At 37.6% G+C, this 27,536-nt stretch overlaps 1 protein-coding gene across 6 annotated transcripts in view; it reads right to left on the reverse strand.

The window, feature by feature from the left end:
- The window catches only part of CHCHD3 (coiled-coil-helix-coiled-coil-helix domain containing 3), a 298,333-nt gene that overhangs the window by 32,273 nt on the left and 238,524 nt on the right, over positions 1–27,536 (reverse strand). For all 6 annotated transcript variants that reach the window (XR_001001671.1, XM_011941215.1, XM_011941217.1 and 3 more), the window contains one exon: positions 20,238–20,308. Coding sequence is in view for 5 of the 6 variants with exons in the window: in XM_011941215.1 (XP_011796605.1) it covers positions 20,238–20,308 (71 nt within the window). In the remaining variant the exon portion in view is untranslated. The remainder of the gene's footprint in view (positions 1–20,237; positions 20,309–27,536) is intronic.

Here is a 27,536-nt window from a genome sequence, read left to right on the forward strand (position 1 = left end):
ATATAGAGAAAGTCTACCTTCTGTGTGAAAATGAAAGTTGAGTTGAAAAAAGCACAGAAGTAGTTCGAAAGAAAGAAAAAAAAAAAAAAAAAAAAAAAGAAAGAAAGAAAGAAAAAAACGAAAGCTTTGGAAAAATACGTGCTAACCCAAGTAAAAGCAAGCGAGTCACCTGTTCCTTTGGGAGTGTATTATATTGCTATGAGGGCCCACCCCATCCAAACTATGGAAAGTAGCAAGGGATGATGCTGAACCTAATTAGCATTAGTTAGTATTTGCTATGGTTACAATTGCATTGAATAATGCTGCTGCTAGCAGTGCTGTTTTATGTGATGTCTTCTTCATGTGGCAACCTTTTCATAAATCAAAGCAAAAGCCAATACCAGACAGTTTCTTGTACAGCCTGCCTGACAATAAAAGTTAACACTGAACCTTAGCTGTTATCAATCTTCCTAAATGTGTCCACGACGTGGCAAGACTGCTCCACATTACAGTGGGGCTGCCACTAATGCACACAAGGTAGTGACCCACTAGGTTAATGGGACTTGACAATCAGTCCAATTTTAATTGAGCCAGAAAAAGGAATGGTTCTCTTATCCTTAAAGTACACAGGAATTTTCTCCTCTATGCCTTAGTTCCATCAGTGCTTTGCTCAGAAAATGCCTATAATTAAGTTTAATATAGACTGGTATAACAGACAACAGAAACCTCATGGGGGAAAGTGGGTGGGTAGGCTTTTATAAGAAGAAAACTTGTTATGAAGTATTTAATTGGTGTTCTTGATAGACAGTTACCTGACTTGAAGAAGCTATGTTTTTGAGTTGAAATTTCAAACTAGAAAATATATAAATCCATCTACATGAACAGAAGCAAAAAAAAACAGTCCTTAAAAATAGCAAAAGTCAACAAATTTTTAAGTATCAATAACTTTCCTTTGACAAAATTCATACTATATAGAAATCTGAACTGAAGGAATTCCCAAATAATGACAATTCTTAATGTAATAAATACTCCATCATGTTTTGAATTTTGCTATAGTACTAATTACCCTATTGATACTGTCAAGAGAAAAGCCCAGCTTCTATCTGGCATGTACTAGAGATGAACTCTGGCAATTAGCTAATGTCCAACAAAAATCAGCCCTGTATTAATAGCCTGTAATGAAGACCATTAACAGCCAGATAAATCAAACCATTAGGCCAGACACAGAGATGTCAACATAGCTACAGGCACCTAATTTGCTGAATGAATTTATTTCAATATGTATTTCCCAAGCACAGTATATATACCAGGTGCTTGGGGAGATCGATAAAGAGGATAAAATACAATTCCTGCCTTCAAGAAGGTTTCAGTTCAACTAAGAATGAGATTCACATGCTGTTAACTAGATTATAACCTTGGCAATGAGCCCTTCAAACTCCTGAGTCTGTAATTCTTTCTTAGTTTTTAGACATGGTTTCCTCTAGTGTAAATTCAGAGCTATATTAGATCCCTTCCAGAGCAAAAACATTCTTATTTGCACCTGTGAGTGAGTAAGCCCAGGCTTTTAAATCCAGAATGTAGTTTAAATGCACACACACGAGAAAATGCACTTTTTTTTTTTTTTTTTTTTTTTTTTGCTTTTTGCTTTTTTTGTTGCCCCTAACCTCTAGTCTTCCATTCTGAACTGCAAGAGTCTAAGTTAAGAAGCATGGACATTTTATAAGAGTTCAATTTAGTAAAAGGAAATATTGATACTAATTGAGCACCTGTTAGAGAGAGGTGTGCTACCATCAAGCTGGCTCAGATATAGCTCGTGCCTTAAATGGCTCACACTTGAGAAGGAAGACAGGGCACAGGCAACACGGATGCCACTTACATTGTCATAAGGGCTGGAGTTACATAAACACACAGGGAACAATTCATTATGGCTTTTTAGTAGGAAAGGAGGTGTCTAGAAAAACTTTACAGAGAAAGCAAAGGAATTAACATACAAGACAGGTCCTAACAAAAGGCTGAGTTTATTGGGAGGAAGGTGGTGAAGGTGAGCTGTGCTGTGGCTGTGCTGTGGGGACAGCATAAGCCGGGCTAACATGTGAATGCAGAAGGCACCCCCTCCCTTTAGTGAATGAACACTGAAATGCACGAGAAAGGATGGCAAAAGATCAGCCCAGGAGGTATCCAAGGTTATTTTCATATTGTGGTTTAATATTTTAAGTTTTGGCTGTTTGTCCCAACTTCTATATTATGATTTATTAGATAATGTCTATTATTTAACTTTGAAGCAGAAACTTATTTCGCTTTTAATCATTTGGATCAGATTGATGGATGAGCATCTTGTGGCTGCAAGGCAAGCTGTTAAAAAAAAAAAGTTATTATTTGCCACTACTTATCACTGCAAATCAGGATCATCACAACACTCAACCAAACACATAACTTTGGCTGTTGGGACTGACATAGGACTGTAGCCATCATCCTTAGCCCCTAATTTTTAAATGTTGTGTTCATAAAAATAAGCTTCATTGTTCTCTTCATAATGAGCAAAGGTTGTAAGTAAGCTTACGAACTAGAGTAATAGTATTAAGATAGCATATTATCAGTTGTGGGCATTAGAATTCCACTAACTGCTAACAAAAAATGTTCGAAAACAAAAGGAGGTACTGGTGGAGAGGGAGGCTCCTCTTGCTATGGCTTCCGCATCGCTTTCTCCCTCTCTACAGGAATCTATCTCTTCATAGAAACAGGGCTGCACCTGTGATTGCTTTCAAATCCAGAATGTACTTTAAACACACATGTAGGCACACATGCGGGAAAATGTGCTAGTTTTTTTTTCTTTTTTGCTGCCCCTAACATCTAGTCTTCTTTTCTGAACTGCAGGAGTTAAACGGGCTTTTGGGGACTAATCTAGACACTTAGCCCCACTGTCCTTTTTGCTTCTGGGAAAAAAAAATATAATATGGCTCAAATGCTGAGCAACTGACTGCAGAACATGTTAGGAAGAATCTTGTTTGTTCAGTATAGACTACCAACCTATCATTGCCTAGAATCTCAAGTGAAGAAAAATATTCTAAAACGATGACAAGGTTTTAGGTGAGGACTATATCATGAACTAACAATGGCTGCATTTTATCTGAGCACACCATTGCGTATGTATTTCTAACCAAATTATGTAGTTCTCATGTAGCATATTAAAACATAATTATTATTTTGAGTAGTGCTGCTAACTGTTGGTTAATGATTTGACAGAAAGCATTTACCTTTCAACACATGCTTTTAAGAGGCCTGGTATACTCTCAATTGCAATTTTACTGCGTTCAAGGATTATCCTCCAGAGAAATATACATTAGATCATATGATGAGCATCAATTAAAACAACACAAAATTCACCCAACAGAAAATTCAATTATTCACTATTCACTGCTTAGGATATGCTAAAAACATAAATGGATCTCATTTAATTCCAATATAACAGCTCTGTTATTATCACCATTTCAGAGATAGAAAATCTAAGACAGTGTGGGCTTCGGGTGGGGTGGAAAATGAGAAGTAACTCGCTAGAATAGGTCTACTGAATGATGTGAAGAGTATCTATAAACATTATATTCAGTAAAAATTTCACACATGTGGATACTTATTATTTCATTGTACCTACATTGACATCATGACGTGGAAAAATGAAGAGAAATCCTAATAAACTTAAAAAGAAATCAGGAAGACCAAGAACCACAGATGAAAGAAAATAAGCGTATTTTCTGGCAGATGCTATAGCAAAACCTGTAGTATATTAAACATTTGCTCTTAAGTCTACTTCCTGGATACTGTAGCATATAAAGGTAGAATTTTATGACATGAAGTACAAATAGATGTATCATTAGGAAGAACGTATCAGCCCTTCTGAAGAACATGGCCAAAAGCTTAGCACTTGAATCTTTTAAAGATCCCAGCCTAATGCACTTTCTGGAGCAACAATCCTATTTTCTTTGCATCATCAAGTTCTGAGGATATATTTTTCATTTGTCTTGTCGTCTGTTAGAAAAGGTGAAGATGTGTATACATTTTGGTTTTCAATTCTCCTATTATATCAGCTTCTCAGTGCTTCACTTTCCAAATGTTCAAAAGAGGTATGGATTGACATTTCTGCCAAAGGACAATTTTTTGCTCTGTAGTTTTTCTCAGAGTTAATGGAAAAAGTTCTGCCACTAATCTTTTCAATTCACCTCTAGGGAATTACAAACTAGCAGCAAAAGCTGCAAAGGTTGTGTCGTAATGCAGTATTTTTAAATTATACAAGTCAAAAAAGCCTATAATTTTCACAAAACACGATTTCCTTTTTTTGTTTTTTTTTTAATTTAAAAAAAAAAAAGAGTCTTGGGAGGTCAATTTTTGATTCATACTGTGACACAACTTCTAAGGTTAAATAACCTGGGCCCTGACTCTAACTACTAGATCCCTAAAAGAAACTGATCTGTATAGACCTACTATATGCCCAGAATTTTACCCTCATTTCATTAACCCTTATTAACAACCCATGAGGTACTATACGTACATGTCCTATATCAACAAAAAGAAGCTCAAGAGGTTAAGTAGCCTAATGCTACACAGTTGGAAGGAATGGTCACAATTCAAACCCCATCTACGTTACAGAAATAAAAGTACCAGTTCCTTAGGGTTTAGGTATGAGTTTGTTTTGCTGCAGCCTTCTTCTGAATTATCTACCTCCCACCCACCCCCACCACAAAAAAAAAAAAAAACCAATCACTTGAAAGAAACTTTCAGTAGAGGACTACAGACCAATCCTATGAGGCATAATGCAGCTATTTAGAAGAATGAGTTGGATTTAAAAGAAGGCGTTGAATTTATGTGTTGACCCAGGAGGATATGTCCATAATAAATATAAGTTAATATACATATAGTATAGTCTTACACTCTGTGAAAACAAAACAAAATACATTTATTAACATATCTATTCATAGAGATAAATGTGAAAGGCTAAATATCAAACTACAACTTCACATGCTTTACTTTTAAAAGGTTGATCTGGGAAAGAAAAGAGGAGTGAAATTATATTTCCCTTGTTACAAGAAAAAAAATACTTCCTTGATAAATTAAAAGAGAAAAAATTCTAATATAGCAGTTCCCCTTTATCCATGGGGGGATACATTCTAAGATATCTAGTAGATGCCTGAAACCATGAATAGTACTTAACTGTAGATAAATTATGTTTTTTCCTACACATACCTCTATGATAAAGTTTAATTTATAAATTAGGCACAGTAACAGACTAACAACAAGAATAATAAAATATAACAATATACTAGAATAAAAGTTATGTGAATGCAGTCTTTCAGTATCTTATTGTACTTTGCAAAAAGCAAAATTGCAGGTAAGGGGGGCCACCTGTAGTATTTATTAATTTCATATCCTTTTCACTATACGAAGTCTCTAAGGCTATCAAAAGAGAAAAGTTGTTCATAAAATTCAATGGGAAGGAGAGAGAATACTTTAAAAGGTTCATTTAATAATCAAGTGAACTAGCAAAAGAAAATTTACCTAGAAGTGAGCTAATTTTATCTATTTTGAGCACAATCAGAATTATAGACATAAATTAAAAATTAGACGTCCAGATAAAACACATCTGAATAAACCACATACATTTGTCTCTCACACACTCTTTGCAATGACACAAAGAACCTGGTACCATGTGAATTCTCAGGACACCATTCAAAGGTATCACAGCTAGGAGTAATGGAAGCGAAATGTATACCATTTCAATTGGTAAGAAAAGATGAGGCTCTTTTTTTGCCTAATGCTCTAGGATTTTCCCAGGCAGCATCGCATGAACCCAGTCTTTCCTCGACTCTCTCCTCCCCACCTTTTAAATCAGAACTAGTCTTTCCTATGTCCCATCCTTTCAAGCCCCTGAACTTCGCTATCAATCAATATGGCAAGCTAATATGTGGTTATTTTTGAGTGGACATTAGTGTAGTAAGAGTGGTAGTCATTAATTTGATGCAGTAAACTCTAATTACTATATAATAAATGTATACAACATCTATGCATCCAATATTATATTTTATTATTTGATAGAAGACTTCCAGAAACAATGACCAACTCAAAAGGCATAATCCTAGTGGTGACAATCATGGGCACCAGGGATAGGTGAAAGAAAAAATATTCCCAAGCAGGTAGAACTCTTGGTTGAATCTTTATGCCCTATTAACTCTGCCTTTTAAAATACGGCATTTCAAGTCCTTCAAGTCTGACGCCAGTCTTCCTTTGTGGTCTCATATTCCATTAGACCTCCCCTACACTGTTTCAACCATTTCCACTATTCAATTCCCTCTTCATGGCAAGGTCATTCTCTGTCTTCTTACTTGAAGAAAATCTCAAGGTGAGAAGACCCAGCTGATGTCAATCACCTCTTCATGCAATCCAGATTCCCCTGGGATTCCCTTCCTAGTCCTACTGCGTTTTATGGTTTGTACCTTCATGTTAGCATTTAACATGTTTTGGTCACTTTTTGTATTCCCAATTTATAACAACCATATGGAATGTATAAAATACTCAAAATTTTTCATGAACAAATCTTTTAGTAATAATTCCTGCATCAAGTTTTGATACTTCTGCAGTTGAGCTAATGATCCCAATGAGTATAAGCCCTCTGAGGGCAGGGACTCAAATGATATGTTTGTATTTTCAGGGCCCATAGAACATGGAACATCCAAGAGACCCTTGATGAATGGATGTGTTAATACTGAGGATAAGTTCTTCAAAGCAAAAATGTCACATTAATACCTTTAAAAAAATAAATATATGCCAAATATATGCCATTGAGCTCACTAGGGGAAGAAACCAAACAAATAAGGACAGGGTGTCAGAATTCACTAACAGAAAAGAACTCCCAAGACAGGAGGAGTCAAAATAGGTCTGCTGGCAATATCCAACAACTCAAGTTCAAAGACTTCAAAAACACCCCCAAACCAACACCACAAATGATTTAAGTCATGACAAACCATTTGGTTCCCGCTTCTCATCAATTAACCAGGATGTCTTAAAGATGAATTCTACACCAGCAATGCTATTTTCTTTGTTACACTAGCGTCTTTTGTATTGGAGAAACACTATCAGGAAAAGACAAGAACTGGTTGATTATGAGCAGTATCAAATGAGCTGTAATGGAGGTGTTACGAATGTAAATCAGAGAAGCCTGATGCAGAAAACAGCAGCATCTGGGCATGCAGCTTGCAAAGTAATGAGACTGTGATAATGCACTGGCACCCAGCTTTGATCACTTCATCTTGTTCAAGAGCTCTGCTTGGTAAACAAAGGTGTGAGGCACTGACCTCCTGCCCACAGCTTGCACGAGCACAGAAAATGGTAACACATCAAGGACTGATACCCTTCTCTCTTCTCCTCCTTGCCAACACACCCCTTTTTCACAACTGATGGTTTCATAGTTGGGGGCCCAGCATAAAGCAAGCTGAGCAAGCTTCTACCATATGAAGCATCTGTCTGAACATGTCTACTGTAATTGGCAATTCATTTTTCATCCTGAAAGCAGGAACAGGTGTATGTTACCTTCAACATTCCAATCATAAACCATGCTGAATGCATCTCTCACATAGTCAGGTTTGTTGAGATCTATGCCAGTGGCCAGACGGTGGACTTCAGAGTCTGCATAGATGGCTCTGCGTCACAAATGAATAGGCACTTGTGTAATCTCAGATGCTCAAGAGAACAAGAGGAGCAAATGGCAGTGCATAAAAAATTAAAAATCTCACCACACAGCAGCAGCCCTTGGTCTTTCTTGTGTAAATAATGTAATTGGCAAATAGCTTACTTCTTTGTAATTGCAATATCCCTACAATGCATGTTTAACATACTAAAAAAGGAGGTTTTTTTTTCCTTGAAAAGGAGTATAAAGCCAGATGTATCACTGCACAGTGTTTCTTGCCAGCTTCATCCAGAAACACTAGCTGAGGTGACTTGTGAAACGGAGCCAAGAGCAAGAACTCTCCTTAATGAGCACATTTATCAATTTTCCAGGGATTCAGTTGATTACCAGCATTTAGACACACACAATCACAAAAGGAACACAGCAATTTAACTATTGGCCACTGAATAGGAAAGCACATGAAATAACTTAAGGCAGGCATGTGAGCATGTTGGGGATGCTTGACGACACTTTAACATATGAACATGTGTGCTTTCATTTCAACATGTAAGGAAGGGCCAAGACGCAAGCTTTTACAAGTTTTCAAGCATTCTGCCAGGACTCAATAAATAGTATGAACAAATTACTGCATATGATTATTATATTAAAAAGTACCAGTGCTACTGTACAAATGCTTCATTCACAAATACTGCCTTTGAAATCCCTTTATCAAAAGTAATTTTCCAATCTTATCCAAGGCTACCTACAAGGTCTTAGGTTGAAGAAGAAAAGAGTACAACAGGCAAATGTAACTTAATGGGGGGAAAAAGATGACTCTTTAAGAAAATAAATAAATGAAATATAAGCAAGATTTATCCCTATTTCTATCTGAATGAATAGCCCTGACTTTGAGATAAAGGATTCAAATTCAATGAAAAAATATGATTATGGATAGGATTGGGAATCATATATTTAAGACTGTGATTAAATTGAAGCAGCATTTTATCTAGGACAAATTACAGTTAGAAACTGGGAATTCCCAATATTTGGGGTATAGTTTTTCTTAATTTAGGGTGTTTTAGGTATAATTAACATACAGGTTGAGTATCCTTTATTTGAAACACTTGGAAATGGAAGTGTTTTTGAATCTGGGTTCTGGAATTTGGAATATTTGCATATACATAAACACATATCTCAGGGATGGGACCCAGACCAAAATGTGGAATCCATTTGCGTTTTATATACGCTATACATAGCCTGAAGGTAATTTTCTTCCTGAGGGACAGTGAATGGACTGCATGTTGTGCACCTGCCTTTGACTGTGACCTGTCACATGAGGTCAGGTGTGGAATTTTCAACTTGTGGCATCATGTTGGCATGCAAAAAGTTTCCAATCTTGGAGGATTTGGGGTTTTCAGATTAGGGTTGCTCAGCCTGTATATCATAATGCACCGATCTTAAGTGTTCATACTGTATAAGAAGTTACATACCTGCATATACTTGTAAAACTATCACTCAGAACACAACAGAATATTCCCAAAATCTCAGAAATGCTGCTTGTGTCTCTTTCCAATCAAATCTCCTCTATTCCCACCAAAGGCAAATTTTGCCTATTTTTGAACTTCATTTAAACGAACCACACAGGAAGCACTGTTTTGCATCTGGCTTCTTTTTGTGTAACCTGATGTTTGAGATCCATCCGTACTGTTACATGTATCAGTAGTTTGTTCTTCTCTATTGCTGAATAGTGTTCTACTGTATGAATATAAACTAGAACACTGCGCTTTTTATCCCTATATTCCAATAAGCTTTGCCATCTGCCCTACCCCTTTCTGCAGGATACCACTGAGCTGAGCGGAATACTGTCTGTTTTGTTTCTCCATTTCCTCAATGATGACCATTCAGATTGTTGCTAGTTTTTGATACTATGAATAAACCTGCTATGAACACAGGTGTACAAGTCTTTTTGTAGATGTATATTTTCATTTCTCTTGGGCAAATACCTAGGACTAGACTTGTTGCATCACACAGCAAGTGTATACTTTACATTTATAAGGAACTGCCAACATTTTTTTTCAAAGGACTTTTGCCATTGTATACTCCCACCAGCAAAGTATGAGTTCTGGTTTCTCCACAATCTTTCCAGACAATGAGTATTGTCAGTCTTCTCGATTTTCTCCATTCCTACGTTTTAAATGTACATTTCCCTGATACCTAATGATGTAGAAACCCCTTTCATGTGCTAATTGGCCATTCTTACATCTTCCTTTGAAGTGTCCAAGTCTTTTGCCCATTAAAAAAATTTTCCTAATGGTGTCTTAAGATGGGCAGTAAAATTTCATAAGGTCCAATCTATCAATTTGTGTATTTTGTTTGCTTATCTCTTAAGAAAAATCAGAAGAGCCAGAAATAAGAATACTGATAAGACTGAAATCATGAGGGGTGACTTGGTAATTATACATTCAAATGAGCAACAAGAATACAAGTTTAAATACAATGTATCCTGAAAGTTCTGGTTTCTATTTTAGTATGTGGTTTTATCCCAGGCAGAGTGAATGGGCGGCCAAATACATTCACAAGTTAATTATCTGGCTGAAACCGGGAAAGGGCTGATAGCATCTGGAATAGGCTTACCAAACTCTGGAGTGATAAGACATAATTAATTTGATGTTATACTACGGCTGAACCTATACAATGTTCCAGAAACTATCCTGAGCTACCATTTTTATGTGTAGATAACTTCTTTGATAACAATTTTTAACTGTGCTCAAGTCCTAAGATTGTTAACTTTGCATATCTGACACAAGGACAGAATTTAAATTCTACCTTCTAGAAGTCTTTCTGGACATCTTATAACAGGGCAGGTGAGTCAGACAATCAATTCTAATTGGCCTTCCTACAAGCTTCACTACTTTCTACTTGTATCTTAGTTGCACTCAAAACGTAAAATATGTTTTCTTATCTTTGAAAGCATCAAAGGAAAATCAAAGAGATGATTTTTAACTGGAGCCCTTAAAAAGTAAATGAATTCTCTAGTTGGAATTGGCAAGAGGACAAACCTAGTAGTCTCAATTAAAAATGCCTTTTCCAACTGTGAGCTGTGTAGTTAATTACTCAAGTAAGCAAGGATCAATAAACAAATTCCAAAATATCATATACCCGAGCACTCAGAATGTTCTCATTTAAAATATTATGATACAAGGAAAGAAACTATCATTTTGGCAGAATCTTCATTTATCTAACTAACCATGTGCAATTAATATTTCACATAACCATGTAGGGTATACTAGATTCTTAATGGATCGTATTGATTAAGAAGAAAGTTCAATACTAATGTTCCTGCCGGGGAAGACAGAACGATTTGTTAGCTCACACAGAACGAATCATGAATCCAGGAGTATATGGCCACAAACCTAAGAGCTGCCACAAGAATGGTTTGATCATTTACATGTTCACACATAAACCACTTATATGAAAGGAAAGAAGATGTTCAGTGCAACGCCAACAAACCCCAACTGCCACGGCAAGAACAGAGAAGAATGCTCCAGGTCATGGACTTACGAAGGACGTGGCCAATCTGGCTGCACCATCGGCAGCTTATTTCACCAGTTGAGATTCCTTTACACCCTATGCTGAAGTGATGAAAAAAGTTTCCAAAGTGACCCTTTTGGTCTTGTGACCACATTCATGAGATGGCTGCAGTCTGCATTGTCTTTTTAGAGAAATTAACAATACTCTGTTCTTGGTGTACACTCCTCCTCCTGTCCTTTTTATCCCTATATTCCCAATCAGCTTTTCCATCTGCCATGCCCTTTTTTGCAGGATACCACTGAGTTGAGTGGAATACTGTGGCAACCAGTCATGGGGTAGAGAGATAATGCAGATGGAAATCTCTCTCCTTAATGTTTCTTGACATTTACTTCTATTATCTTAGAAAATAGTATTTAGACCAAGTATAGAGATCTAACCCGGGGAACTAAAAAGAAATAAGTAACCAGGCAGATCTGATTCGAAGGGCTTCAATTTTAGAAGGCGGTAAAAAAAAGCATTTATCAACGAAGTCTTCTTTGTAAATATAACCAATTCTAAATGGGTATCATAAGAAATACTGTCAAATATTGGCGTGCTCCAAAGCCGGTCTCACTTTCCTTGGAACTAATTTGTTGCTTGGTGGGAGGTGGACAGACAAACAAGCAGGGAAGATTGACAGCTTGGGAGCTGGCACTACCTTACATATCCCTGATGAGATAACGGAAGGAGCTGCATCATCTACAACTTTTCTGAAATGGGATCCAGTATCTTGCAGTTGAATAAAACAACTTACAACCATTTTTTAGATAAGGATCAAAGACAACTTTCTCAGTTAACTTTTAAACCTTCTCAGCTTACATGCCCTACAGAAGGTGGCAGTTACAATTTACATTTTACAGATGGAAGACTCAAGTCAAAGACATAATAAATAACCTGCCTGAGGAATTTTGTGTTCTAAATAACCAAGTCGATGTGACAGCCAAATGTGTATTTGCCATTAGCTTCATATACAAAGTATATTCATAAGTACGTTAACATCTTTCTTCAATTTCAGATACGAAATCCTCCTCCAGCAGCACATTCACAAACTCCAGAGGGGACATGAAATACTACGGAAGTTGATGTAGGTGAGCTGATGCTTTAAAAACAAAAACCAACAAATAACCCGAAACTTCTAAAGACATAATTGTAACCAAGAGGCTTGTGCCCAAAGGGTACAGGTATATTTACTTTATCTAGAATTTTGCCTCTTCAATTACTATGTCTCTTACTGAATAATCAAGATGTTACTTGGCTCCAAGGACCGTAGGGAATAAAATGTCACCACTGCAGCTGCTATATTTCTTGCTCATAGCCCTTCAAATTAAAAAAGGGGGAAAAAAGGCCCAATACAAATGCAGAATTTAATTAGTTAGTAAAAGCCCAAATCCTTGCCTGAAGCCCCGTTCTTCCTGTAATATCACATTCTTTTCTTCTTGTGTAAACTTTTCATTATGAAGGAGACATCTTTATAATACAATAACTCTAGTTATAATGTAACTGCTGGTAACATAACTCCTGCATTAGAGAAGGCAGCATGTTCAAGTAATGTTGTTTTAATACAATTTGTGTTCAGCAGAAACCAAGTCAACTTGATCATTTAAAATTTGATCAATGTGAATTAGTGTCTTACTGAGATAAACCATTTGATCATTTCAAAACCGATCAATGAGAATCAGAGATAAAACATTTATCATGTACATTTGGTATATTAGATCCATTCGCACAGCACTAAAGTAGGTTATAAGTAGACATCAATACGTGTTAGAGAAGATGTTCAGGGTACCTGTCAGCTGCAGATACAAATACACATAAAACAGTATATAATTTTAGTACTTTTGATAAGGCACGATACTCAATAAGGGAGCTGGAGTCACTGACAAATTGCAAGAACTCAACTTCAGAGAAACTAGAAAGAGAAGTACAGAACTGAACAGCTCAAACTTTTGAAATAAGTTTTAATTAAAAGTTTAAGAAGAAAGGTAAGTAACATAAATTTACCTGACTAAACTTCTAGAAGAATTTTAAGACTATTAATCAGAGTAAACTTTGTACTTTTAGTACAATTAGTTCTATTAATCTAGTATTTCCAAAATGAGGTTGCATTGACATTCAGGCTCACTGGCTTATGCATCTAACAGAATTATAAATTTGCCAGTCAAAACCGTATTTAATTATTTTACAGCCAATTAAGCAGGATCTTTAAACACCGTTGCTTAAAACTGTCCATGATACACATGTGTAATTATACAGAACACGAGAAACACCTGCTGATACTATTGGTGCGTCTTCCTCGGCTTCACAAATTCATCCATGGCATAACTATTAAAATCTTACACCCAAAAAAGAAACTAAACAATATTGCCAGTTAAAGTGCAACCCCTTAAAAAAAAATCAAGGACATTTTAAAGTTCAAGGGTTTTATATTGAAGAAAACCTTTAAAAACAGGGTAATACTTACAACATCCATTTTATCTGTATGAGTTTTGCATAGTATTCCTTAGATACTCTAAAATCAACTAAACTACTTTTACAAGGTAACTAATCTTTTAATACTTTATAAGAATAACCTAAGCTTCTTCTATGAGCCTAAATTTATAAGTCAGCTTTCAACAACTTCATTCAAGGATAAAAGCAAAAACCCCTCTAAAATCTGGCACACAAAGGAGTATTACTGGTATTCACATCCGAGTTCATAGAACTGTACTTCTTTAGAAGTGCTTCTTCTTTCACAGAAACTGAAGCCATGTTAAAAAGTTATACCTCTAATGAAATCATTCCAAAAATACTTTCAATAGATCTATGTCACTTTCCATGCGTATTTTTTCTTTCTTTTATGGAAAATAGAAACACACCACTAAATTATATAAAGAACAGAATGAGAATGAAATATCAATTGTTTTTTAAATGCTTTTCATTTGTTTACTATTGCATTGTCTTTATGATGCATATATTGCCTTTAAAATACTTAACATGTCTTTGAAATTTGCTTTACATTTACTTGATATTTGCTTTTCTATTTTAAAAACAATTCACATGCATGAACACTCTGGTAACATCTTCTTTCTATAGGTGTGGCATACCAGCTCCAATGCAGCCACAGAGATCTGATTCTGACATTGACCAAGAAACAGGAGGTCGACAGCACTCCAGCTACATTGCTGGGAGGCTTCCCTTACATGCTAGCCTATCGTGAGTGCTTTACATGCTGGTCATCCTGGCTAGAGTATGAGCTCCCTAAGGGTAAGAACTCCTTCTAATGTGCTAGAGGTTTAGCATCATCTAGAATTTGTTTAAAAACAAATACAGAAATTTCTCCGAGGGCACAGAGTTTCGTAACTTTTTATATCAAAATCAAATGTAGTATTTATTACTTTGGGCTAGACCCGTGTTAAGAACTACACATGTAACATTATTAAAATAATATTTTGTTTAATTAATTACCTATGAGGTACAGCATAGGGATTAATATAAAATATAATTTGCATTAGGATTAGCTATAACATATTACTAGCACCATATAATAGAAACTACCACCTAAGTTGTTATAAAATGTGACATGAAGTGTTGACAATTACTGTTTTAGTTGGATTGAGAAAAGAGAAGGTATTCCTTTCGAATTAAGACTACATGCAGGCTGGGCGCGGTGGCTCAAGCCTGTAATCCCAGCACTTTGGGAGGCCGAGACGGGCGGATCACGAGGTCAGGAGATCGAGACCATCCTGGCTAACACGGTGAAACCCCGTCTCTACCAAAAAATACAAAAAAACTAGCCGGGCGAGGTGGTGGGCGCCTGTAGTCCCAGCTACTCAGGAGGCTGAGGCAGGAGAATGGCGTAAACCTGGGAGGCGGAGCTTGCAGTGAGCTGAGATCCGGCCACTGCACTCCAGCCCAGGCGACAGAGCAAGACTCCGTCTCAAAAAAAAAAAAAAAAAAAAAGACTACATGTAAAAAAAATGCTGGATTTGCTCAGTGATTTAGGTTTTAGAGCTAAAATTTTAAATATATTGTAGAAAAATAAATAGCCCAAATTATCTTCAAATCCCTTAGTTCCCACTGAAATCATGGTACATAATATTTCTAACAACTTCATATGCATTAGGAATGTAATCACCCCAACAGAAGAGAACTAACTTTGGATTTTTGTAAGGATCATCATTTAAAAAGTTTGTCTTCATTTTGTTTTTCTCTGATGAACTCTGAGTTTCACGCTAGTAGTAAGACCCTGGCCTGTTTTCTTAGTTGTGTATTCAGAGCTTGCCTTGTCACACAGGGGCTCTATGAATGAATGATGTGTGGATAAAGTAGGAGAAAACAATCCATTAATTCTTAAAGTATTTTACTGCCAAAACTATAAATTGAGGGGCTGAAGCATGAGCTAATATTTTAAGCATCCCTAAAATAATTCCATTAGCTAACCTGGTAGGTTGCATCAATGGACTGGTGTTAGTCATGGGCAGCTTCAAACGCTCTTAGCCTTCTTTCTCTTTACAGTGATTTGTATGACCCCGATCAGGTATATAATACTGCCCTTGACACTGCATTTTAAAAAGCTTCTATCTCCAGTAACCAAGATGCACACAAATGAATCCTACTTTCATCAGATACAATTAACTAAATTCTCCTCAAAGTCCTTTAGAACTTGTTGCCTAAGAGGAACTGTTGAGTTCAGGTACAGGTTCAAGAGAGAACTCTTCAAGGTGATGCTTACAGGTGCTAAGCTGGTCACACAGATAGGAGCCAGTGAAAAAAATCTGGCCAGGCGAAAAACCCCTGTCACGCAAAGCAAATATTATATATTGTCTCACAAAAGTCCTGATTATCTGAGATGGCCAAATTTCTAAAAAGAAATAGCAGTCTACTAAGTAATCTCTGTGCCTTCAAAGATGGCAAGCATCTCCTATATCCAATGTACTATAGCTTCCTAGGTGTGAAGCTAATGAACTCACTGCAAATCAAAATACAACATTCTAGGAAGCTCAGTCTAGCAGGAAGTAGCTGGGAGAAAAAAATGATATAATGAAAGCCACTCTCTAAAAAACTAGCTATTAACATTTCTTCACAGTGTGTTAAAACCTAGGTTTTGTGTGCACTGGAGTCAGTCAAACTGCAAAAATCCAAGGGTACAGTCCCCAAGATTGCTCTCATTTCTGACACATCAACACCAAGTTTGCGGGAGGCAGGCGGGGGTCCAAACCACCCAAAATTCAATGGTTCAATAATTCACTGAAAGAACTCAGAACTCAATATAAGCTGTTAAACTCAGTGATGGTTTACTATAGGGCAATGATACAGAAAATCAGCCAAAGGAAGAGATGCATAGGACTGCACTTGGGGTGGGGATGGGGTGGGGGGTGGGTTCCAAATGCAAAGCTTCCAATGTCCTTAGGACCTACTGCTCTCCTGGTAGCAATGTGTGACAGTGCCCATGGAGTCCGGTCAACCAGGAAAGCTCACCTGAGCAGCACTGTTCAGAGTTTTATTGGAGCCTCATTAAACAGCTTGACTGACTGATGGTCCACATGATAAACTCACCCCCTCAGAGGCTGAGCTGATATCACATGGTCCAAGGGGCCCAGCAAGAATAGCAATTTCTTTTTTTTCCCTCTCTCTCTCTTTTCTTTTCTATTTTTTTTTTTTTTTGAGACAGGGTCTCGCTGTGTTGCCCAGGCTAGAAGGCAGTGCTACCATCTTGGCTCACTATAACCTTTGCCTCCTAGGCTCAGGTGATCCTCCTACCTCAGCCTCCAGAGTAGCTGGGGACTACAGGCATGCACCACCACGCCTGGTTAATTTTTGTATTTTTTTTGGTAAAGACAGAGATTCACCATGTTGGACAGGCTGGTCTCGAACTCCTGGGCTCGAGCAATCTGCCCTCCTCAGCCTCCCTAAGTGCTGGGATTACAGGCATGAGCCACCATGCTTGGCTGAGAATATCAATTTCCATCATTTAGGAAATTCCAAGGATTTATAATTTCCCAGGAGCTTGGTACAAAATCCAGACTTTTCTTTGGCCAAGGCCAATTCCTTACTACACAGTTTGTCCAGATTATTAATTATTCTTGAATAATATTTAATAGGTAAGACAAAATGATGCTGTTGAGGTTCTGTTTAAAACAAAGCCTAACTTACAGGGCCCTGCTGACTTGCAGGAGGTCAGCCATCATGATGTCAATTTTGTTCTTCCCGTGGCCGCTCGCTCCCCAAGCCTAGCTCAGGCTGAATGACACAGCAGCTGGGCAGAACTTCAGGACAGAGATTTTTCCATCTAAAACCAGAACTATCTTTTTCTAGGAAATCCACTCTCCACTGATTTTCCAATCTGCTAACCTCATAATTCTGGTTCTTTTGCCCCTTTTATCTAAATGTTAGGGGATGAATTGTGTGCCCTGAAAATTCCTAAGTCCACTGCTCAGTACCTCAGAATGTGACTGTATTTGGGGTGAGGGGCTTTGAGGAGGTAATTAAATTGTAGTGAGGTCACAAGGGAAGGTTTTAGTCTAATATGACTGGTATTCTTGTAAGAAAAGAAGATTAGCATGTAGACACAAGAGGAAAGATTGTTTCAAGACACAGGGAGCAAATGGCCACCTATAAGCCAAGGAGAGAGGCCTAGAAGCAACCAGCCCTGGCATCACCTTGACCTCAGACTTTTAGCCTCCAGAACTGTGAGAAAATACATTTCTGTTATTTAGGCCACCCGGTCTGTGGTACTTTGCAGTTCTGACAAACTAATACACCAACGAATCACTAATTCATGTCTAATCTTTTTTTTTTTTTTTTTTTTTTTGAGACAGAGTCTTGCTCTATTGCCCAGGCTAGAGTGCAATGGCATGATCTCGGCTCACTGCAACCTTTGCCTCCCAGATTCAAGCGATTCTCCTGCCTTAGCCTTAGCTACCTCAGTAGCTGGGATTACAGGCATGCACCACCATGCCCAGCTCATTTTTCTATTTTTAGTAGAGACGGAGTTTTGACACATTGCCCAGGCTGATCTTGAACTCTTGGCTTCAAGTGATCTGCCCGCCTTGGCCTCCCAAAGTGCTGGGATTACAGACGTGAGCCATCAGGCCTGGCGCCATGTCTAAACTTTCAACAACTTCTTTTTTCTCTTGCACTTGTAGAGACTTCCCATATGATTTTTCTTTTTCTTTTTTTAAGACATAGTCTCGCTCTGTGACTGGAGTGCAATGGCACAATCATAGCTCACTGCAGTCCTGGGTTCAAGCCATCCTCCACCTCAGCCTCTCCAATAGCTGGGACCACAAGTACATGCCCCCACAACTGGCTAATTTTTAAGTTTTTCTTTTGTAGATACAGGGTCTCACTATGTTGACCAGGCTGGTCACGATCCTCCTGCCTCAGCCTCCCAAAGTGCTGGAATTACAGGTGTGAGCCACCGTGCCTCACCTTATCTCATTCTTCGAGTTCTTATTTTTCGTATCTCCAAGTAAACCCCACATCCACCATCAGGTTACTTTTCCTTCAGGAGCCCAGAAATCAGAGCACTTATCTGGTCAAACATCTTCCCATGACTCATTGCTCAATGAAGACCAAACTTCACAGCCCAGCAGCTAATGACCCACTGATCTTTCCAGCTTTATCTTGCGCAAGTCTCTCTGACTCAAGCCACTGCTTTGTCACCCACCAACTATAGAGCACAGTCTTCCTTCTGAATGTCTTTCCTGTCCACCTACTCAATACTCTTCTTAAAGGCTTAACTAAAAAATCATCTTCTTTATGAAAACTTCACAGATCATTCTAGTCAAAATTGGTCTCTAACATATCCTAAATTTAGTTGTTTTTATAGCTATTGTCTTAGAATAAAGAAATACTCGGGGAGCCAACTCAAAGGTTCTCATGGTATAGAGACAAAAAAGGGTTTACTACCTTAAAAAAAAAAGTCACTATATCATTAGGGAGAAAAATAAACACCTAACTTAAAATAAGATATGTAGAGTAACTTAAAAAAATCTATACCTAGTTCTATTAATATGTCTAAACTCTTAAGATCTCACGTTAATCTTTCATAGTGAGACTTGTGGCCCATCCTTAGAAGGTCTCTCTTTGCTGCCTCCAAAGAGATAATTCACTAAGGAAGGCTGAAGGGTTTTGGCTCTTTAAATAAACCTCAAACCATCTTCAATTTTTAAAAAATTTTATTTGAATCCACATTACAGTAACACTAATATCCATTACCACACAAATTGTACTGTAGCAGAAAGCAGTAATTCCACCTTAGGGTTTAATCATTTTATCAAATGCTTGTAAACATGTGCAAGGAAGGAGGTCAGAGCCCAATGCAATCTTTCAACTAAAGCTGTCACAACAACTTTTTTTGCTTCACTAATTTGCACATGTGCTACTAATAGGGGTTACACAATAGGACTATTTATATACTTAGAAAAATTCTGAATGATGTCTTCTTACCTAATGTTAGAACTGGCAGCAAAGGGAAAGTACAAGGCTATGGGTCACGACACTTTGATCCATCAATTACAGAACATTCATTTAAACACTCCAAGGATTAAGAGAGGTAGCAATTTAACATCACCTTCATAATCAAGGGCCAGATAAAGTCTATGATTTAAAGGCTTTCAAGGTACATGTGAAGAAATGAAAACAGCCTAACCATGAGAAAGGCAGATACCCAAATTTGGACATGCCCATCATTTTATTATACAAAAGTGAATGGTTTCTATGTTTCCCTTAGTAGAGTAGTAATTTAACATGACCTTCATAATCAAGGGCATTCTATTTTATATATTATTACAAATGAAAATTCTATTACTGTTAATTTCAATTTCCCCCTAGTTCATAAAATACATTGATTTGTAGCAAGCTTTCATCAAATGCCTTTTTCTCAGCATCTGAATTCCAGTTTAGCAGATAACATGACCCCATCTCAACCACCCCCAAACTCTTCCAAGTATTCTAGAGTGCTATATAACAAACTATGTTCTGTGTAAAAAGCACTAAACTTGTGCTTTCATCTTGTTAAAAATAATAAATAATTATAGTACTATTAAAAACTTACTTGAACTTTGCTTCCACCTCTTCAGCAGCTTTCTGATATTGTTCAGTGGTGACTTTGTAGAACTCCGAGCTCTGTGGACAAAGATGGATAGCAAAGGTTTCACTATCCAAGATGACAAAACATGTGGAAGATTTACAACTTCAAAAAATACATAAAACCTTGTTTCAGCCACTCAAGCAGTAGAAGGCGTTCTTGTAAAGGTGGCATGGATACTTATAAAACACATGGAAAGCTACTTGTTTAAATAACAGTAGAGTTGTTGGTACATACCAATTATAATTACAGAGTAAACTTTCACAGTTACGATTTCTTATCATTTGATCCTCTGGAGAAAATTCCTAACATTTTGGAAAGATTCTTTAGATCGCCATTATTTGGAATCTACTCTTGTAAGATCAAAGGATGCCTGAGATCAAAAACTGAAATTCACATATATTCGTATTTGCCTATTATTCCACTGGTGTTCCTACTAGGATATTAAAGATCATTTCTTTCTACACAGTATTTTTGTCATCAAGATGGTATGTATGGCTCACACCTCTAATCCCAGCACTCTGGGAGGCCAAGTTGGGCGGATCACCTGAGGTCAGGAGTTCGAGACCAGCCTGGCCAATATGGAGAAACCGGTGGCGCATGCCTGTAATTCCCCCTAATCAGGAGGTTGAGGCAGGAGAATCACTTGAACCCGGGAGGTGGAGGATGCGATGAGCAGAGATGGAGCCACTGCACTCCAGTCTGGGCAACAAGAGCAAAACTCCGTCTCAAAAAAAGAAAAAAAAACAAAGTTTTCTTTATGGAGTTTAAGTTGTTCTATCATTTCCACATGACCACAAGAACAGCAACATTTATAACTAATTTATAACAAGGGGGCAGATTGAGATAATTTTAATAACAAAAAATGTTTCCACTATTAACATGAATGGACACATAAACAACATAAACCAAGATGCAGTGGCAAAGTAATGCCTTTCCTGGGGCAGCAAAATTTATCCATTCTACTAGCTACACTGAAACTGGTCTTATTGCAGGAGGTGGCCTAAATGACCCCATGAGCCCTGAGACTCAATGAAATATCCTGCAAAATGCACTGCATTAAAAAACAACAACAAAAACACCACCACAATACAGTGGTCTATTGTGTACCTTTCATTCTCTAATCACTCAGGTTTCACATGCATGGCTTGGGATCATTTATTTTTTAATAAATCATTGTTGGTTGGTGAAAAAATGAAAGTGAAATCCTCTTCACACCAGCGACCCCTTTGCATTTAACAATCTAGGTTGTCCAATGACAGTCACATCCAGGATTCTTGGATGTAGATAAAATCAATAGGTATGTGATTAGACAGCAGACTCAGGGTGGCTAGAGCCATGGACAGGTCACCATTTGAGATGATGAATGGCTTTCTATCAACCTATAGTCGCCTACGATGCTAACATTTACTATAATCTTATTTGGGCTACGATTTATCTTTCTTGCACCTGATCAATAAAGATGAACAGAACAGTTGTAAGGATCGATTGTAATTTTTTATCATTTTCAAGCACAAAGGTGCATTTCTGACAAGAAGACAGTATTCTAAGTGTACTGCTGCTGCATTTTATAAAATTGCAATTTGAGTGATCAACTGCACTTGTCTGTACGCCGAGAGGTTTTAATTCCTCTGTAGGTCTCAAGCTATCAAAAAACCATCTGTCATCTCAGATACTTAACATTATGTCACACCTTCCTATCTGTTTCACTTTTAAGATTTTCTTCCCTTTAAAATACACACCAGTCACAACACACGCTTTTGCAATGTTTGGCGTAATCCTTCCTTTGAACTCTTCTATCAAAGAATGTAGAAATAAGGCAGTTACTAATCACTAACAATAGTTACTCTCACTAAAGATGAGAAACTCCCAAATTACTCTAACGAAATGTTGAGTGGGTATTATGTTACTGAACTATCTATTAAAATGCTGGCTAAGCAATAATATCTTAATTAATACTTTTGCTTACTTTAAGCACTGGAACTGTAATATCTGGACAGAGACAGGACTAAGTTGAAAGATCTGGTTTCTGGTTCTGTTCTGTGACCCTGAGGGAGTCTTTAATCTCCCCCAGCTTCCCTTCCAGTGTAACCCGTCGAGTATGGATGATAATATTAGCCCTGCTTATTTCTGCCAAAGCTGTTGAAGAAATCAAATAAGATAGGCAAGAGAGCTGCGAAATCTGTTAAATGTTTTCACAGAGTAACATCAACATCTCAATGAAATAATTTTGGAGGAAAATAATTAGGGTAATTCCATTCTAGGTATAGATTCTAAATGGTAAAAATTCTAAATGGTAAAAATTATACATTTTATTAAGAATGTGCACAAAAGCCATAATACAAATTAGTCAGTTCCTCTCTGCTTTGCCATGACAAATGCAGGTAAAATTATTACTAATTTTGTCAACTTTCCTATAGGATGTTAAAACACACACACACACACACACACACACACGCAACCCAGTACCTGTGTTGCTTGAAAACTTAGCACATAATTCTCAAATTAAAGCTTTAGGCTTTATTTATGCTCCATACTTCCACCTCAGTGATCAGTTTCCCATATTGCATAAAATCCTTCCAACAAAGAAAAGTCCCCAAGAGGTAATATCATGTAACAACCAAGGGAATAAACACAAGTATTCTCAAGATCTATGTGTAGACAGTTTTTAATTTATTAAGTATTTGCTTATTTGTGAAAGAAAACTAAATTCTTATTATGCTAATAACATCCATCTTTGGGAATCAGACCCTCAAAAAGCTTTCCATCTAACATGGGAGAAAAGAACAATTATTATCATGGAAAGTCACAGATGCCGAGTTATAAGTCATAGATAAGTGTTACTGGAGTTCAGAAAGAGTAGAGATCTCCTTTGGCCTCAGAAGACACTTTTACAAATGAACAGAATCTATTCAAAAACACAAAACAAAACAAAACAAAAAACCAAAAAAAGCACACACAAAAAAACAACCAACCCAACAAAAAACACTCATTGTTTTCCAGTGAGAGAATGGATAAATACTGGGTATTTGTACAGCGAAAATCTACAGAGTAAAGGAATGAATTAGACAAACATGCAGAGCAAAAAAGTGGTAGATCTGATCGGTAGGAGGCACCTTATGCTAAGATTGGAAAAGCGAAAAATAATGAACAAGAAGAGTAAACACCAAGTTCCACTGATGATCTCTGAGTGGCAGCAGTCATGTGGTGTGGTGGAAGTACACAAAAGGAGCTGGATGCCACAAAGTATGGGAACACGGGCTACGCTGGGTTGCTATATTTTTAAAAATGAGGTGTGGGCATGTAGCTAGTTGTTACATTGGCTTAAAATATTTTATAGGCCGGGCATGGTGGCTCATGCCTGTAATCCCAGCACTTTGGGAGGCTGAGGTGGGCATATCACGAGGTCAGGAGTTCAAGACCAGCCTGGCCAACATGGTAAAACCCTGTCTCTACTAAAAATACAAAAAATTAGCCAGGAGTGGTGTCTCATGCCTGTAATCCCAGCTACTCAGGAAGCTGAGGCAGGCGAATCACTTGAACCCAGGAGGTGGAGGTTGCAGTGAGCTGAGATCACGCCATTGCATTCCAGCCTGGGCGACAGATCAAGACTCCGTCTCGAGAAAAAAAAAAAATTAAATATTTTATAATACAGACAAAAATTGTATTACTCCTACTTCCCTCCAAAGGGACTAACAATACAAGATTTCATTTGGCTAGAATATAAAAGTGTATTGGGCAGGGTGGGTACATCCTGAAGAGGTTGGCTAAGTGGAGATTTTACATATTCTTGAATACTAAACTGTTGCAGTGTATACACAATACTAAGCAAATATACTGTCTTCATTTTTATTGTGAAAAAAATTTAAAGTTACAGAAAATAGGCAAAAAGATTCCCATATATCCTTCACCTAGGTTCCCCTTATGTCCACATCTTAGATAATTATGATACAATTATCAAAAGTAATGATTTAACAATGTTACAATAGTAGTAAATGAATTACAGACTTAATTCAGCTATTTCCAGTTTTCCCACTAACGTTCCTTTTCTGTTTCAGGACCTAATCTTGGATCCCATGTTGTATCAATTGCCACGGCTCCTTAGACTCCTCTCATCTGTGACAATTCCTCAGTCTTGTCTGTTATGACCTTGACACTTCTGAAGACTACTGGTCAGATATTTTGTAGAATGACTCGTGATTTGGGCTCATCTGACGTTTTCTCATGGTTAGAGTTTATGCACTACTGGGAAGAATTCTACAGAAGCAATCAATATGCCCTTCTCCTGCCTGATTTCAGGGGCTACTTTATGGCAACAGATCTTTTTATTGATGTTGACCTTGATTACCTGATTAAAGTGGTGTCTGTGGGGATTCTCCCCACAGACAGGTAGAAAAAAGCTACCATTTTTCCTTCCTGTAATTGATATCTTGCAGGAGATACTTTGAGACTACGCAAATGTTCTGTTTCTTCTCAAAGTTTTGTCCATCACCTTTTGGTATCCACTGGTGAGTCCTGTTTGCAGCAATGATTACTGTAGTGTTCTGATGGTGCAATAATTTCTTTCTTTCTTTTTTTGAGATGGAATCTTACTCTTTCGCCCAGGCTGGGGTCCAGTGGCACAGTCTTGGCTCACTGCAACCTCCACCTCCCAGGTTCAAGTGATTCTCCTGCCTCAGCCTCTCGAGTATCTGGGATCACAGGGGGACGTCCACCACACCCAGCTAATTTTTGTTGTGAGCCCTTGGTTCAAGGTCTATGGACCACCAGCTTCAGAGTCACTTACGGAGCTTATTAAACTGTAGAGTCTTGGGCCACATCCTGAATCTCTGGGGATGGGGCCAGGAAGTTGCATCTTTTACAAGCAGCTTGGGTGATTCTGAATACACACACTAAATTTGTAAACTATGGGGTTTCTAGAACAAAGCGAGAATAATATAGTATTTAGCTTGCCACTCAAAGTGAAAAAAATCAGTGTTTAGATGAATAATCGCAAATAACCACTTTTCATAATTAAATATAGCTATAATCTTTACAAAGGTACTCCAAATTAGTGATTCTGCCAATGTTGCTGGCAGATCACTGGAGGACCCCAAACTGTTCCAAGAAGTTTGTCTTCAGACATTGCCTAGCAACACCACAATGTTCCTACCCTGAATGGGTACTGAGAGGTAGGAGCACAACCATTTTCAGAAAGGTTGCTTCTGTTATCTCTGTTGTCTTGAGATTGTAACAGGTTGTACCTGCTGCTATCTTGTTTATTATTTATAGATGACTGTTACTTTAATGTCATCATTATAACTGTTTTCTTTGGTTAACCCTACAGTTTGTAGTAGGATATATGTCAATTTGTCTGATCATTTACTAATAGCTGAATTGTAAGACCTGTATGATCTGTGCTCAGATAAGGAACAATCACATTCCTATTTCCAAAGAAGATGCGTACATTCCCTCCCAAATTTGTTAAGAGTAATTACTCATAGTACCTGGAGCGGGGAAGAAATCCTGTTAAGATGACCTTAAAAAGAGAACTAAAAAGAACAAGTGGGCCAGGTGCAGTGGCTCACACCTGTAATCCCAACACCTTGGGAAGCTAAGGTGGGAGGATCAGTTGAGGCCAGGAATTCAAGACCAGCCTGGATAACATGGTGAAACCTCATCCCTACTAAAAATACAAAAATTAGCCAGGTGTGGTGGTGGGTACCTGTAATCCCTGCTACTCGGCTGGCTGAGGTATGAGAATCTCTTGAACCCAGGAGGCAGAGGTTGCAATGAGCCAAGACTGTGCCACTGCACTCCAGCCTTGGCGACAGAACAAGACCTGTCTCAAAAAAAAAAAAAAACGTGGAGAAAGAAAGATGTCCAGGATCTTACAAGGTGGTCTCTAATGAATAATCATTTTTTTTGTGTGTAACAACATATCACTTCTGTGCCTATAAGGTCCTTTACAGCCTAAAATAAAAAATATCTTCATTCATATTCACTCTGCATATTGTCCGGCCCTATAAACAGAAAAAAAAAATACTTGATATGATTTGTCCAAGTAAGGTACTGTTAATATAAATCTGTGGCAGGTAAATGTGATTTAATTCAAATATCAAAGGTGTGCTTTAATAATTTCTTTCAATAAGAAAGTCTTATTGTTTGATGTAAGCATAAAACATGTTTTCTACCAAGACTCTTTGAGAAGGTAGATCTCATAAATTTAAAGTAGTATGACAGTACCTCTTAGATGTCTTAGCACTATCAACCATCTGATAAAGACTTGCACATCCTTGTCAAAGATAAGCCAAGTAAGCTCCTAGGATGTAAACTGTATCTAAAACAACAATATAATTCTCTATATTTGGAAGATATTTCTGTCACCTATCTTAATAGACAAGGCATCATTGGAAACAATAGGTATTTTGATTTTCTGTATTAAAACACATTCCAATCTAAGGCATCATGGGTCAATTACTGAAAACATAGGCAACAAACTGAGTGGGGAGACTGAAGGCTCCATTGTACATACTTTTTAATATGATTCCTGTAAAACATACGCCTATGTTGTCCACAGAACTCTGCACTTAGGTGGGCGTTACTTAGCAGTACAGCACGGTGGTTAAGAACATGGACTTTGGAGCCAGATGGCCAATCATGGCCCTACTCTTGTGAAACTGAGTAAGTTACTCAACCTCAACAGTTACTTGTCCTCTGTAAAACAGGAATAGTGTAATAATGATTACCTAATAGGATACTCTGGGGATTAAATAAGGTAATATATGTAAAACTCTTTGTAGCACCAGGGACTTAGGAATGCGAACTATTATTATGGCGGGCGCCTGTAGTCCCAGCTACTCGGGAGGCTGAGGCAGGAGAATGGCGTAAACCCGGGAGGCAGAGCTTGCAGTGAGCCGAGATTGCACCACTGCACTCCAGCCTGGGCGACAGAGTGAGACTCCGTCTCAAAAAAAAAAAAAAATATTTGAACAGGGAAAAAAAAACTGTATAGTATGGATGGGGTGGTTTTTTTAAAACGCCATTTTAATAAAAATTTAAATCTTTAAAACAAAAGCCTTTTCTTCCATTAACCAGACATTGGTGAATGTTGCTCACACTGCTTACCTGTTCTGTTTTTCTGTTCCTTAAGATGGATGGGAAATATGAAGACAATAGTGGGCCAGTGTCAGGAGCGTTAATAGCTATGGCATTAACCAACCAGCCCAAATAAAAATCAAACCAATAACATTTGACCTTATCACTAATAAAATCCAATTAACTACA

The sequence above is a fragment of the Colobus angolensis genome, unplaced genomic scaffold, assembly GCF_000951035.1.
Source record: "Colobus angolensis palliatus isolate OR3802 unplaced genomic scaffold, Cang.pa_1.0 Scaffold2, whole genome shotgun sequence".
Taxonomy (NCBI): Eukaryota; Metazoa; Chordata; class Mammalia; order Primates; family Cercopithecidae; genus Colobus; species Colobus angolensis.